The sequence below is a fragment of the Cuculus canorus genome, chromosome 1 (genome assembly GCF_017976375.1).
Source record: "Cuculus canorus isolate bCucCan1 chromosome 1, bCucCan1.pri, whole genome shotgun sequence".
Lineage (NCBI taxonomy): Eukaryota > Metazoa > Chordata > Aves > Cuculiformes > Cuculidae > Cuculus > Cuculus canorus.
The window spans coordinates 17,642,024-17,659,015 of NC_071401.1; the positions used below are offsets into that span (position 1 = coordinate 17,642,024).

At 40.2% G+C, this 16,992-nt stretch overlaps 1 protein-coding gene across 1 annotated transcript in view; it reads right to left on the bottom strand.

Annotated features, from left to right (window-relative positions):
* Window positions 1-16,992, bottom strand: part of RSF1 (remodeling and spacing factor 1) — a 65,119-nt gene that overhangs the window by 33,500 nt on the left and 14,627 nt on the right. Inside the window, 2 exon segments of the mRNA XM_054065130.1 lie at window positions 426-518; window positions 6,464-6,555. Of these exon segments, the coding sequence (XP_053921105.1) occupies window positions 426-518; window positions 6,464-6,555 (185 nt within the window).

The following is a 16,992-nucleotide window of genomic DNA, read 5'->3' on the forward strand; positions in this document are numbered from 1 at the left end:
ATTTTTTTTTTTTTTTACTCAGTCCAAATGATTTCGCTCCACAATAAATCATAAACTTGGAATCAACCCTCACACTTTTCTGAAGACTTGAAAAGATGAAGTCCAATCTTTGCCTTAAGAATTCAGACAAACTGATCTATTTGCAAGCTAACAAACATTTTCAAAAGCGTACTGAACAGGCAAAGGGCTACAGACAAAACAATCTTTATGCAGAATTTCATACAAGGTGTAGAATATATGCAAAGTGTTACAGTCCGTTCGGGCCCAAGCAACTACCACAAACATCACGACTGTTTAATATATCTACTTATGGTTCAGTCATGCTAAATTTGCAACATACTTAAGTGTGAGAGAAAGCAAAATCTCCAAGATACTTAAGCAAATACAGAAAAAGTCATTTACAAACTTAGTTGATGAGCGTGTACCTTCAGAATCCCCAGTTTGCATTCAACACTCATTTCTAGGTATCCTTTTTTTTCCATCTCCCAAGCCCAAGTGCTGTTGAATTCTTGACATATCTGTCACAAACAAAATAAGATTGCTAGGGTTAATGGATAAAAGCAACTTAACCTTTTACACTAATAGTGACTTGCTGCAGTAGCAATTATACATGATCTCTTCATTATCGCAGGTCAGAACACCTCATACAAAACCAAAAAATAGAAGTAGGTTGGCAAGCACTGGCAAATCTCCATGGAAAAGTGTATCATCAAGGCCCTGATCGCCACCAGCTTCTCTAAACCTTTGAAAGCAGACAGCACAATTCTGAGCTAGGATGAAATTCTTGTCTTTGCTGGGTGGATTCTCCCATTTTTCTATTTCTGACTTGTTCATTTATAACATATTTTCTCTCCAGTATACGTGAGTACTTCTTACGTGTCTTTACAACACTTGGCACATAAGCTGCCAAGCTCTCCTGGGGCCCCCTCAAGGCCTACAACTGCACTACAGATAACAAATGCTACTGATACACTGATCTCTAGAATTATTATTCTTTAGAAAATAACTGGGGCTTCAAGTTGCTTGATAAATATTTTAAAACATTGCAAGTATGGCCTTTTCAATTTACTTAAAGCAAATGAATTCAATGATACCAACACAGGAGAAAAAAACCAAACACAAAAAAAGTGGCAATAAAGCATAAACAGATGATCAGCGAGAGTTCCGATAATAACAGTGGAGAAGGAATTCCCTCACCTTCTAAACAACTTGGATACAGAATCATAGAATAATTTGGGTTGGAAGGGACCTTAAAGATCATCTAGTTCCAATCCCCCTACAACAGGCAGGGACATCTCCCATCTGATCAGGCTGCCCAAGGCCCCATCCAACCTGTACTTGAACACCTCAAAGGACGGGGCATCCACAATTTCCCTGGGCAACCTGTTCCAGTCTCGCTACCCTCATTGTGAAGAAATTCCTCCTTATGTCTAGCCTAAATCTGCCCCTCTCCAATTTATAGCCATTCCTCATAGTCCTATCACTACAAGCCTTTGTAAAAAGCCCCTCCCCAGCTTTCTTGTAGGCCTTTTCAGGTACTGGATGGTCACTATGATGTCTTCTTGGAGCCTTCACTTCTCCAGGCTGAACAAGCCTATTGTCGCAGCCTGTCCTTGTATGGGAGGTTCTCCAGCCCTCTGATCATCTTTGTAGCCCTTCTCTGCACCCATTCCAACAGCTCCATATCCTTCTTAAGCTGAGGATTCATTCTTAAGACTACTCTCATGAACAAAGAAGAACTGCTATTCAACTGAGGACATACGGCAGGATCTCTAGTCAGTGAAGCTATTCTAGTGGAAACTCCTGTTAGAAGGACACAAAAGCTAATCACAGCTACATCTCCAGTTGAGACTATTTTCAAGTGCCAGTGTTGAATCATGACTGCCTAAATAAGCACACAAAGTACTGCTGCCCTTCAATCTGCAGTGAAGCAAAGCCCTGCTGAACGGACTCAATCACAACAGTGTAGTCTCCAAATCACCCCATTATTATTAAACACAAGATACAGTCACAAAGCTTTTTAAAAAGCTGTAAATCACATCTGAAATGAGCTTTCCCTGGAAATGGCATGAAAAATAACCCTAAATTTCACCCACCAGAAGTACAGGTCAGCTGATTCGCGTCGTAAAACTCCACATGGGCTATAACCAAAAGAGGTGTGGACTTCAGTAAAGCCTTTGACACAGTTTCTCACAGCATTCTGCTTCAGAAACTGTCAGCCTCTGGCCTGGACAGGCGCACACTCTCCTGGGTTGAAAACTGGTTGGATGGCCGGGCCCAGAGAGTGGTGGTCAATGGAGTTAACTCCAGCTGGAGGCCAGTCACAAGTGGAGTTCCTCAGGGCAAGGTACTGGGTCCAGCTCTGTTTAATGTCTTTATCAATGACCTGGATGAAGGCATTGAGTGCACCCTCAGCAAGTTTGCAGATGACACTAAGCTGGGAGGAAGTGTGGATCTGCTGGAGGGTAGGGAGGCTCTGCAAAGGGATCTGAACAGGCTGGACCGCTGGGCCGAGACCAATGGGATGAGGTTTAACAAGACCAAATGCTGGGTCCTGCACTTGAGGCACAACAACGCTATGCAGTGCTACAGACTGGGGGAAGAATGGCTGGAGAGCTGCACGGAAGAGAAGGACCTGGGGGTGTTGGTTGACAGCCGACTGAACATGAGCCAGCAGTGTGCCCAGGTGGCCAAGAAGGCCAATGGCATCTTGGCTTGTATCAGAAATGGGGTCACCAGCAGGTCCAGGGAGGTGATTCTCCCTCTGTACTCAGCACTGGTGAGACCGCATCTCGAATACTGTGTTCAGTTCTGGGCCCCTCACCACAAGAAGGATGTTGAGGCTCTGGAGCGTGTCCAGAGAAGAGCAACGAAGCTGGTGAATGGGCTGGAGAACAAGTCTTACGAGGAGCGGCTGAGAGAGCTGGGGTTGTTTAGCCTGGAGAAGAGGAGGCTGAGGGGAGACCTTATTACTCTCTACAACTACCTAAAAGGAGGTTGTGGAGAGGAGGGAGCTGGCCTCTTCTCCCAAGTGACAGGGGACAGGACAAGAGGGAATGGCCTGAAGCTCTGCCAGGGGAGGTTCAGGTTGGATATCAGAAAAAAAATTCTTCACAGAAAGAGTCATTGGGCACTGGAACAGGCTGCCCAGGGAGGTGGTCGAGTCGCCTTCCCTGGAAGTGTTTAAGGAACGGGTAGATGAAGTGCTTAGGGACATGGTTTAGGGAGTGTTAGGAATGGTTGGACTAGATGATCCAGTGGGTCCTTTCCAACCTGGTGATTCTGTGATCCCTCCTCTGTCCCCACAGCTGTGCTACCTACCGTCTGCTATCCCCAGTACTGACACCAGCTCTGAAGTGACCCAAGGGTAAGCCTGCAATTAGACTGGTTCAGCCACACCATAAATCATATTCTGACTTTAAACAACAACCTACAGAGAAAGGTGAAGAGTGCTCTCTGGTCACAATGAATCCTGCGGGAAAGCAGTTTTTTCTGCTCAGAGGTTAAGAAACACTACACGGGTGCCTCAGATGCAAAGCCAAAACTCAGAGCGAGAAATAATCACTGCTGCCTCACAAAAAAAGGTTACTCTGCTTTCTGTCTCATTTTCAACCTTGTAATGTGAAGAATGCTGCAAAACTGTATATCAAACCCCTTTCTAGAGGCATGTGCCAGTTGCTGTTCATTACTTACTCATTAACTATGGAAGCAATAATGAGAAGTTTCATGTACTGCAGAAGTGCATGATTGTCAAAGCAAAAGCTCAGAGACATCAGAGCTGATGACGCATCCGTTCAAACTGAAATGACTACATTTTGACATCTAAAAACCAGATAATCGTGCTCTCTCCTGACAAGTACTGTCACAACCTTTAACTACAGATCTCACTGATTCAGGCTCTGCTGAAATGTCCACCTCTGCCTTCATAGAGGGGGACATTTCACACCGATCAAATATCTGGTGCTTGTGCAAGCAGCTGGCTTCTGCACGGTGAAGAGTGATCGGCACCTTCCCACCCTGCAAATCTCTCTTATATATTTCCACAACTACAATGGCATCCAACATATACTACCACCATGCTCCAAATGTTCATTTTAAACAACAAAAACAGGAAGGTGAAAGACACAGTAGAGAAGTCTGCTTGGGTGGGAGTACAAGCACCTGAATCCTAACAATTGGGCCAGAACGTGCCGACTTCATGGATGAAAGCTCCAGATGGACTAGTCCAGAGAAATCTTATCTGCACAAAAATGCAAAATGTTTGACAATGGTCAAGTAAAGCATTTTGTCACGAGATGGTGCAATCTGAACTAAATCAGCTATGCATTTCTCAACTCTCCTAGTTTTAAAATTTTTAGGATAAGCAATTCTTTACCTCAGTCACACACACATCTCTTGCATAGAGGAGAAAAGGCAGATTTCCTGGAGCCCTATAGCCATGTTCATGTAAACAGGGCTAGTGTCTATGCCGGTGAGCCAACTTGGGTGGTTTCACCACTATCAGAAAAGGGAAAGGAAAGAACTCTCTACTGCCACATTCCTTTCCTATCCCAAATTATATTCACCTGTTAAAATACCAGCTGCAGCTTGGAAGACAATTATGACACTCTTTAAAGGCCTGACTGTCAAATAAACCGTATTTTGTAAACAGTTTATAACCAAAACATATTAATAATATATATGTGCATAAATATTAAAAGCATGTGAGTTTTAATGTCCTCCACTTAAGGTTTCCTCCTAAGGAAGGAAAGAAAGGAAAGAAGGAAGGAAAGAAAAAGGTCACACCTGGAAAGTATCAAAACCCTATTTTATCAAAGCAACACACTAGCAGTTTCTAACAAAGGAAAACAGGTCAACATTGCCTCTTAGTGTACGACAACTATATGTCAAATGACACTGCAGGCATCTCCGAAGAATGCTTTCAATGGTTCCACACCTTTTCAGTTTTTCTTGGTTTTTGTGGCATCCAATACTCTTTGTTGTTTTTCTAAATTAATTATACCCCTCTGAAATGAGGATAATATTAGTATATCTCTCTAATTCATTATATTCAAATTCCTTTGCTCTCAAGGTTCCTTTGAAACACTGGCTAGAAAAAAGCTTCAAGTTAGCTCTGGAGACTGTTAAATGAAGTCGGGTTTACTACTGCTTACTTGGTCTTAACAGGAGTGTGCGGTAAGTGTCCTTACCACTTGCCTATCCTTTTCAATGCCTGCTGAAGGAAGATTTTCCAAACTATTCCCTCATAAACTTGTTTTATCCCTCTGCTTTCTACCCACTATACAAGCGTAGATGGCTTTAGCAAGGTACAGAATTTCACTAGTCAGAGTTGGCTTTTCTCAGCTCGCTGCGACCACTTTTTGGTGTTTTAAGGAATTAAACACAATTCAATAACCACAGGACTTGGTAATAAAAAAAGTACACAAAAGTTACTTAAATTATTACATTTTATTTTAAAACATCATCATAAATACTTTACAATCAGCTAAGAGGTTAGATTTCATCTAAGGCCCTTCAGCAGGTTATTTTTTTACACATTCCCAGTCTTAAAAACATCATCATCTTAAGACTACACAAACCTTAAGACCAATTCCTTTCTCTCTAAAGCTTACAGATAGCACTCACAGGGGGCAAATTGGATTTGACAAATGCCATTACTTGTTTTGCTGCTATTGCCATAATGCTCTCTTTCTAAGATGCGATCATGGCTGTATAGACAATACAAAGACATTTTTCTGTATTAAAAGACACGTGCAACATACCCAGGGGGTCAATGGTAACCTACCAATTTTGAATATCTGAATATTTTAATTTTCTGAAGCAATGCAATTTTTTTAAACTAAAAACTCCTTGCAAGTAAGATGCCAACAATGGCATAGCCACAACTAAAATACCAATACAGAATTTTGTAAGACAACAGGATGCTATGTTTTTACTGATGCATAATTACACTTTCATCTTAGCTGTGCCATTCTGAACATGCAGATATAAATCACTGCAATACTTCATTAGTTATTAGCATTGGCTACTAGAACTGTGCATGGTCGGTCTCTGTATGAATACCAACCAAATCACAATAATTAAATAATCTCCAGACAATTTATGTACAAATGAGTTGTCACTGTATAAATTTCTCTGCTCAATTTAGCCTGTTTGCAGGCTACTGAATCACCTTCTTTATTTAGGGTCTTAATGCTCAAAGAAGTATTTTACTCCCAGGTATGAAGGTGTACGCTCCTTTACATGCAGAAGCAACTGTCTCTTTTCAGAGATTTTTTTCACACAAGCCTAGGCAGACTGAAAGTTAAGTTGGGATCTTACGAAACTGAAGTCTGGGCACGCGCATTGCTGCTGGCCACTACACAGCCCAAGGCTCACTATAATTCATTCCAGGGATTGCTGACACAACAGCTCATGTAACCGTATTCCAGCATTGCAGAATAATACAACACGCGTATCGTACCTTGATCAAATATTTTTCCCATCTGTCTGCCGTGACAGATTTCCCAATCTTTCTCATCAGTTTCAAGTGAAGCTCCACCAATTCTTTTGGAACTGCAGTATTGAGAGAGAGAGAGAGAGGGGGAAAAAAAAAAAAACAAGTCATGAAGTCTGGTGCAAATATACTTCAATGCTAAACACCGATAATACTGAAACAATGTGGGAAATTGAGAAATTTTAATAAAACACAGTAACTCAAACTTTGCTGAAGAGCAGCTCTGCAACTGAGAGATGGAGGAGGGTTATTCAATCACATGGATCTTTCTGTTCAGATTTACATTTATGATGATCATTGTCCTTCCTGTGCCCTTTCTTTAATTCGAGGAAACAGATCTTGGAGCCAAACGTTAAAATCCTGGCAGCATTAGAACAACTGCAACAGGAACAACACCAGTCAAACACCTACAAAAATACTACTGCAAGCAGCTCACCTGCAGCTGCCTGCAGAAACCCCAAAGCCGTCCTGGAACACTGTCGAATGCAAACTATTTTTGGCTGAGGACATGGTATGGGGGAAATGGTCCTGAAAGTTTGTCCTCACAGATGTAGCTTTGCTATGGACTTGCTGTCTCTGGTACTGGAGGGGCAGAGAGAGACTCGAGGTCTGGTGCTTGAAGGATGGGGGCCAGAGCTGCCACAGCCACACCAGTGCTGTCAGAGAACCACCACATTTCACTTATTTCTTACCGTACACTCCTCAGAAACAACTCCCAACATTTTGCCTTAGTCTCACAACTGTGATTTATAAGTCAGTCTGGCACCACCAAGTGGCAAATTTGCAGAACATCAATTTTACAAGCTAGAGTAAAACTTTGTAAAAAAATCTAATTATTATTCATGCAACTATTATGTGCCCAGTGACCTGAGCTTTCTTTTTTATAATCAGTTGAGAAAAAAATTTAAAGAAATCAACTTTTCAAGTATTTTTATTTCTATAATATTTGCATATGATTTTAGTTTCCAAAAGCATTTTCATCACTCTATGCACACACATTGTCAAAGTTTACAACCCAAGAATGCTTATGATCATAATTTATTATTATGTTTTTTTCTGCTGGTTCAGTAGCATTACTTAACAGAGGATAAACACCTGGGACACGAATCATGTTTGTTCTAAACTAGACATGACTGAGGCGCTATTTCTTTATACAACATTTTAGTATCTGTGTGAATCTTTCCAATATTTAACTTGAATTTACCTAACTGATGTGTGTCTTTCAAGGCCAATCTGGATGGGGCTGTGGGCAGCCTGATCTAGTGGGAGGCAGCCCTGCCCACAGCAGGGGGGTTGGAACTGGATGATCTTTAAAGTCCTTTCCAATCCAAACCATTCTATGATTCTATTATTCAATCAAATGCCTCTGTTTTCAGGTGAACATAGCGAGTTGGTAAACATCAATTTGATGGAAATACTTGTGTAATTTCAGAAGCAGATCATCTCTGCTGGTTCGCAACCAGAAATTTAATACACAAACTCACTTCTCCAATAAACACATAAAGAGACCAAGAGTGACCTCCTTTAAACATAAATAATACGTAAGAAGTTCTAAACTAGCCCTGACTTTTCTTTTTTTTATTCCAGTCATAGTTTCCATTATCATTACAAACTGAAAAAAAATAACACATCTCCTCCTCAGTTTTCCTGAAAATCGATGCATTTCATAACAATAATTTCATAAGTTTAAATTACCATATCTTTTAAAAGGAACAAGATCAAAGGTCTTAATCCTGATAGGCACTAAGCACTTAGCACCAGCAAAGTTAAGGTCAAAGCGCTTTATACATATGAACAAGTCTATCAAAGTCAACTCACACAATTAAACCTCAGCTTGTGTTTGAGACATGGAACTTAACCAGAGTATTCAACATCTTGCTGGATTAAAGCTTCTATTCTATATATTTTGTTTGTTTGTTTGTTTTTAATCAGATCTCTCTAGTGGGTACATACTGACTGGAATCCTAGCATAAAGAAGCAGGGGTGACTGGTTTCAAATAATCAAATCTCCAGTCACCTCAAAAGTCCTTGCTAGAGTGTTCGACTTAAAAAGAAATGGAGAGTGGTGAAGCACTGGCACAGATTGCTCAGGGAAGTTGTGGATGTCCCATCCCTGGAGGTGTTCAAGGCCAAGTTGGATGGGGTCTTGGGCAGCCTGCTTTAGTGGGATGTCTCTGCCCATGGCAGGGGGGTTGAAACTAGATGATCTTCATGGTTCCTTCCAAGCCAAACTGTTCTATGATTCTATGAATATTAGAAATTCAAAAACTGAGAAGTAATTTTGCCACCCTTGGTCAGCCCTTATTGAAACCTCACTTCTCTTCTGAGGTTCCAGCATTTCAGCTTTCGCATTTTTAGGATCTTGACGACGTATTGATATGGTTATTTCTACAAATAAACTTCACAAGACATTTCAAATTAGTTCTGTTGAGTATCATAACAATTTCAATGACCACATTGAAAGGCTAGTTCCCCACTAAGTGCTTAGAGGCATCATACACTATCACTCCAAGGAACAAGGTGGAAGTTTTGAGAAGAAAACTGATGTCCAATTTGTGGGCAGAAACTAAGGAGTGTGAAGTGCACCCTGAGTAGCCAGAGTGCCTGAGCTACAGCTGGCACAAAAGCAACTGGGCCTGAGAAACAAACCTTGTATTGAACCCAAACTAACTGTAAATAATATAGAGTTCACATGCAGCGGTCTACATCTGACTTACCCAGAAATACCAGCTCAGGGAAGGCTGGTAGGAAGGCTAAAGAGTGTTAGAAATTCCCTCCTTTCCCAGAATGCCTGTCTGGCAAGGAGTAGAACTGCACTCAAAGAGGTGAGTAATGTTTCATTCATCTCAGAGTGCACTGAACCTGAATAACTTTAGCTGACTTTTGCTTAGAATACAGAGACAATTCTTGACAAGAGGTTTGTTGAGAGGGACATCAGTGAGGGTTATATTTGCAAAACACTCTGCTAACGCTACTTGTAACATGCCAAAGATAACAAATACGAGATGTCATTACTTTAGGACTGTGGTGGCGTTTGAGTTTTTTAAATAACAACAGTAGATAAATAACAAATACCATCTCCCTTGTGAGATATCATTTCCGCTCCAGGGGGACCTACATCAATTTCAGGAACTAACTCCTATGATAACCTAATGATTTTCTGCCTTTTTAAAAGTTTCACATATGGGAAGGAAAAATTCATAGCATCTTTCTTGCATAATAGCCATTCTTTGTAAGGTTTTGGTCAAAATAGGATAATGGAATATATAAAAAAAAACCCCACCAAACGACACAAGAAAAACCCAAACCCCCAAACAAAAAACCAAAAATCCACCAATCTGAATTACATTCTCAAACTTCTGTAAAACCGATTTCTCTGGAAAGTAATAGAGTAACTCTCTAAAACATTGAGCGAATTCATACAAGGAGCAGGGAAAACGTCAGGACTCTGTGCATAGGGGTAACAAATTGAGAAGGTGCTGTTTTAAAATAAAAAACTGTTTTAAAGAATCAAGCATCCATCTGCTAGATATTAAAAAATACAGGATTTTCATAGGAAGAAGCCGCGAATAAGAAAGAATAAGTCACCGCATATACAATTATAGGGCTTCTGATGGAGTTTAGCCAACGTGTTAAGTCCTGCACTTCCCTTGGAGGGTAGGTTTCTTGTTAGGGCCTCACAAATATCCTTTAAACACTACTCTATCTACGCCAGCACTTCAGGGAACCACGATACATCAGTCACACATTTCTAACAGATTTGAGAAAGACAGAAAATTGAAGCAAGAAAGAAAAGTACAAACACATGAAACGCCAATCATTTGGTTAGGAAGCTCTAACTTTCAAAACCTGTGCAACCATGGCTTAAAGACCTGGTTGTGGGTACCACTTAACACCTTCCCATATCACCACACCCCACTTAATCTCTACTTATCTTCCCCGTCAAGTGAATATGCGCACAGCTGAATAGTCACCCGAAAAAACTGATATAAAGGAAGAAAATAGAAAATGCAGATGACAGAAAAACCCTGCATCTGGAGGAAGGATAGGGGGAACCTGTCACTTTGGGAAATGACTACAAATAAAAACCTCTGTATCAGAGCAGATCCGGAGTGCTGGACACAGAGGGGAAGATCACAGCCACATGTGTGCAGAGTCCCTGGTATTGATGTGGATGACAAAGCCTGTGCCTCGTCTCTTCCTCCAGAGATAAGAAGAAGCATACTGAGCCCCTCGTCCTGTGGGGACTTAAGGAGAAGGGAATGAGAAGTAATATTTTGGGATGCAAAGGCCAATGGCAGTTATTCATGCCTCATGAACACAAACTAGTCTTCAGTTATGCTAGTAAAACCTTTTCCATGCTAAATTGTTTTGGCAAGCGGAAGAAAAAAGTGACTCAGAAGATACACAGGACAAATATTTGCGTTAACAGTTTGCTCTTTTTCATCTTTCTGCCTTGACCAAATTACCTCGGCATACTACAGCTTCACTATCAAATACACCACACTAAGCAGGTGGACAGCTGAGATTAACAGGATCAATAATGTCCTCCAACTACTTCTTTTCTACTAAGGCAAGCTAGCTCACAGTAACCTGGAAAAAATAATGCTAATTGGCCACTGCACCTGTACAGATTGTTTATGGCAAGCAAATTACAAGGCAGCTTACCCATGCTCAGCTCCCTCCACTGTCAGTGCTGGAGGGAGCCGTACCAGACCACACAGGCAAAGGCACAAGGACCCACTCTGACACTGGTGAAGGGCTCTTATGTGGTCAGTTTACCACTTAGCCCATCATACCCTAACCACGCACTTCCCTTCATAGGCAAGTCCTTGTGCATAAATTTACTTAAAACTATTTGGCTGCATCTCTTATGAAGAGCACAAGAGTACCCAGTAGACAACTGACCACATTCTAACATCTTTTAATGTTTTCCTCTATTTTCACGTGCAAGTCTGAAGTCCCATGAGCAGTCTGAGGCAGCAACACCTTGTCTTCTTGATTAGTTTTCAACAAAAGAGAAATTCCTCATCTGCTTCATTAAACAGCTAGCAAAACACTTGGGAAAAGAAAGGGAATTATATCTCTTCCAGCACCAGCACTGGTTTATGATAACATAAATATTCTTTCTTTAGGAACTATCTAACTTGTTTCTTACCCCAACCCTCAGTGTAAAGAAAATGAGGGATTCCTACAGCTGGGAACTTTTATTAAGAAGTTTATAGACCATAGAGCAATGGCCGTGGTACGAACTTAGCATGATAAATAAATAGGACAAAACCTCTAGTATGAGCCAAGCAAGAAGTTACAGTGAACCTGTGACAAATAACTGTGATAATAAAGAGCCTCATATTCAAGCAGGAAGATTGGCACAATAAATAATTAAATAAATTAGGGCATTTGACCTCTATAGTGTTTCCCATGAAAAAGCAGTAGTTCCTGTTTCAAAGCACAATCTGAAGACCTCATTTCTTAGCTGAGTCACTTGACCAGTATTATCCTCCTACCAAGTTGTATGCTTATTGAAAAGGCAAAAAAAAAAAAGACATGAAAGAAAGGGGCAAAAAATGTAACCATTCTGCCTCCCAGTGAATAAAAAGAGCAATCAAATTTGCTGTAATTAAACTGAAGATCAAAACAGAAAGAACAAGTCACCAAGTAGCATCCTGTTCCTAGAAAGCTTTTGGCAGGCATTAAAAACAAACAAACCACGCTCACATTTAAATGACATTGTTATCCTAGCAAAGCACTTCGAAATCTGGATACTCAGCAGCTAGATCATTTTCAGACAAATATCTGCGTATCTTTCCATCTCTTACCTGTACAAGTTTCTATCCGAAGACTCTCCGTTTGCTTGGACTGTTCAGGGCACGTGCCATTCTAACATTATCCCACAAAGCTAAGATTATGTCACTGATAAACCCCCTCCCACCCATCCCTACTGCAAGGACAGCAACACACCACGTCTCTCACTGCCTGCCACCTGCAGATGAAAGGACCAAAGTGGATTGTCTTTGAAACAGGACTGAAAACCCTCTTCCATCCCGGTTATTTCAGCAAGTTGTGTCACCAACCTACTAGCCTTTGCTATCAGAGTTGCTTACTGACTTCACTGCAATAGTCCCCGCGGCAACTGCGATGCGACCTTAAAATTCAGCCCTACTTTTGACTATAAGATTACTTCCAAATATTTAGAATTTATGACCTATTTGTGATTAAGAACTCTTCTCTCCCATGTTTTTTTATTCTACTCTCTTCCACTGTCCACAAATCAAGCTGACTGTGCTTGTGCTAATGCTCACACTATCTATCATTAGTCACCTCCTCACTATACCTTAAACTGAGATTTAAAAAAATCATATGCATAGTCATCAACATAACTCTTGAGGCTGAACTTAACACACTGATCTAAATGATATCCACAGACAGAAGTTTAGCTATTTGTCAGCAGCCCTTCAGCATTTAAAAGATGGTTTAATTTTTCACCTGAAAGACAAGTCCTCTCTGCTTCATATTATGGGTATTATGTTCCTGGCAATGTTGGGAGCTTTTTAAGGTAACATCTAAAGTAACCGTTCTGTTGTTAACCAAAGCAAGACTGATGTTAGAATAAAGCATAAAATTTAGGAAGAAAAGCATGCTGTACTGCGCAATGAGAAAGAAATAGAAGTTAGGGAAAAAAAAGATAATTACACTGAAAACAATGCAGGAAAAAATAGCACATGGTCTATTTTAGAAATTGGAAATAGCCCAGGAAAGGAAAGATAGCAGATAAAAGCCCAGTTTAGTGCCTCAAAAATGTACTAAATAAAAATGGGCTCAAGTCCACAAACCTCAGACACACGAACAGCAAGTGAGAAAAATCAGGCTGTGGCAGCAACGTGCAAACAAGCAGACTGGACTGAAAAACAGTCACTGAAAACACGTGAAATTGTAACAAATCACCATTGTTCATAGTTAAATCACTTGCCTTGACCACACCGTGCATTTCAACTACTCAAAATCAAGGGCATTTGACTTGCTGAACCTTAGTTAATGTACAGGCAAGCATGCTAGGACCTCTGAAAGACCCCTAGCCTACAAAAGCAAGACACAGCAGCTCACATGTTTTTCATCCTGGCTAGTAAAAACCAGGAAATAAGATCCTCTAAAACGACTCTGGCATTCTCTTACCTGCTGAGGCATCTCAGTCTCCAACGTAACTGTAATAATTATCCAAGACTTTTTGACGATGAACAGAAAATCATCCTCATTTCCCTCCTTAGCACTGAACTTTGTTATTGCAATTCTCAAAGAGTAGGTATGACAAAAATGAAAAATAATCTTGAAGATTACACTTTCATAGTACACCCCCCATGGCTTCTCGATACACTTGGGACAAGTCCACCTCAGATTTTAGTAGCTTGGTTTTTTTCACTTGAAGACCACCCAGGCAGGGAGGAGATGCAGTGGATGGCACCAGCATGCCCCATTTGAGCACTGGGAGCCAGCCTTTGGAGCACACTGCACAACACGCCCACACTGCAGAGACAGAAGAAGACTTAAGGTGCCCTGCTTTGCCTGTGTTAGGCTCCAAGGTGTCTTACAGAAAGCACAAGAAGAGCTAGAAGCACTAGTTAAAAAAAAAAAAAAAAAGTGGGTTGATCAGATGGGATTCTTCAACTCTACAATAAGAAATGCTGAAAAGGCAAGTATCAAAAAATGCAACTCCTCTCCAGAAACCCCTTTCAGTAGCAAAATGAAGATTTACAGTAAGATTTCCATCTGGACTGAGGCATCTGTTGGCCGTAACAGCAATGGAAGACCCGTTCACACCTACCAAAAAGGATTTAAGCAAAAGACATTAAGATGGACATGTTTACCCTTTGATCTAACACTAAGTAGTTGTGTAGCTGTTCAAGATATGGTAAAAATTCAGTGCCTTCATCCACTCTCTCAAGGCTCAAAATTACAACTCCCAGGCCTAATTTGAAGGCAGGCAGCTAGAAAAGAAATGCAAGATTCAAGAGCACAAAGAAAGGAAGAGCAAGTCTAATGCCTGTGAAAAAGAAGGCTAAGATTTATTTCCTGCTCCTGTAATATTTTAGGTATTTTGTCATTGAAACCTAGGAAAGGGCAGCAGAAAACCAGTAAGATTCATCTAAGCGCATGTAGATATTCACACCTGAGTTAGTTCCGTATAACCCATTTATAGCCCACAGAGAAAAAGAGACTTCTAGGAAGTGTCAGCTCACCCTGCAATAACCATCTGAGCTCTGCTAAATACATTTGGTGAGATTAATTCTGTTGGAGAGTGTCTGGCAAGTATTTCCATTGAAAACTAATGTATATAAAGTCCCTGGGAGAAGTCTTGGGGCTACGGGTGTGTTACCAGGTGTGGGGGTATGTCTCATTCTGAAACAGTTACCTAATCTCTTAAGCTCCCATTTAGACACAGAATCACCACTTCAGGTCTGACTTTAGTTCAAAAGGTTTATTCATACAGAGACACTTCTGGCAGACAAAACCAATTCTCTAAGTATGGCATCATTCAACTTCAAGAGAAAAAACATATATTCTGTTACATTAAACTAAATTATAGTACCATCAGCACAGTGAAATAAGTGAAAATCAAGACTAAACATACGAACATAGAGTTGCATACAACAGTATTTAAGAAGGCTTTGGCTTCATTTAGCTTTATTCACGTGACAAGAATCTTTTAATGTGTTCTGTTAGAGGATAAGTTGAATGCAAGTCCTTTGTTAGGTCATTATATAAAAAAAGGACAAATCTAAATGGCTTTTAACTCGTTAGTTTAATTACTAGAAACATCGCTCTGGTACCAGTATCGCTATATTTCTTAGGTCCTGTCTCAGAGTTTTCTTTGGCTTTAATAGAAGAAGGATGTTGATTATGCTATAAAATCACCTTCTCTCACATCTCTTACTTGAATAAAAAATATTTTAAAAAAATCAGAGCAGGCTGAATAATTTCTCTAAAACAAGTTTCAATACAAAGATTAGAGGTTTCATTATTAAGATTCCTCAGTCTTCAGTGGAAAAAAAACCCAACCAAAACAGAAAGCCTTACCCTTTTTCATATAGCAGGTGAGGTCTACTACAGAGGTATTTCTGCCCTTTTTTGGGTTGAACTTTAAAAACAGCATGTTTTTTCCCTAGTCACTGGTGATCCAACCTGCATTTCAGATAAGTCTTATTTATACTTTGGGATTTCCAATTTCATCTTTAATTTATAGAACAATTTTACTGAATAATATCAACAGGTGAATGTTACTTGGCAGTTTCTCTATGACTGCCAAATACCACAAACACCTTTTCTTGAAAATCCTGTCTTGCAGACTTGGGCCTCCCAATTAAAAAAAATATATTTTTGGTTTAGTGGCCCTAAAGTAGTACAAGAATGAAACCATGCTACAGAAACAGACATCTCACATTTTGCAAAGCATTCAGCAGTTACTAATTGGCATAGAAAAAGTGAGTATTACTCAGTAAGCAATTAGTATTTTGCAAACAGCAGCGTTATGTGAGCATGAGTTTTCATTAAGGATCAGCATATGCAAATGCTGAAGGTGAAGCCAATGCGAGTCATTCTGAAATACAGAACACACTTCCCCATCAATTAGAAAGAAGCTACTGCACACTTGTTCTGCACAAAGGTAGTCAGTTCAATTAATTTATTTAGTTCAATCAATTAATTTATCTAGTTCGATCAATTAATTTATCACTAGTGCAAATGAAAAATTTAAATATCTTAAAGAAATACCACAGACTCTTAAAATGATGCACCACATTTCGGAGACTTCAGCTAAACAGTCACAAAGCGAGTGACATTTCTAGTACCTGCTGAAGAGTCCTGTGAAAGGCATCGGTCACAGAGTTGGATTAAAGTAATTCTGCAGATGAAATCATGATCACAAGCCTAAAATTTTACAAGTTTAATCCAATTAGCACAGAATTTGAGGCTTCTTTTAAATTATTTCACAGCTAGTAGAAACTTTTTCTCCATTATTTTCCAAGAAACCCAGGGAGCAAGTGACAACAGAAATGTAAGAAGCAAAACTGTCCAAGACAATCGCCTGACAAAGGGCCAGTAATACATGAAAAACCACAGTGTGTTTTTTGACCAACTTGCTTAAGCTTAGGTCTAAATTAAAGACTTAAAGAAAAAGCAAGCCACCTATGCCCTTATGGAAACTGATATTTCAATCTCATACAAAGGGAGGATTCACAGAATTTTTATTCCTTGAAACACCTAACATTCAAGTAAAGACTTCTATGAGCAAACTCATGTTTTGACCTGCTAACACTATTAAAACACCTACCCCTGCTAATGTAATTCTTTTAATTGCGAGCAATGGTTATACTTCCGTATAACCGTATGCATATAGAGGAAGGCTGTGCAGCTTCACCCGGGTAGCCAAGGCTGCTCGCTTTGGGGTCAACATTACCTACTGTCTGTCTAGGCAGACTCAAAGCCCCAGACTACTTTGTGAG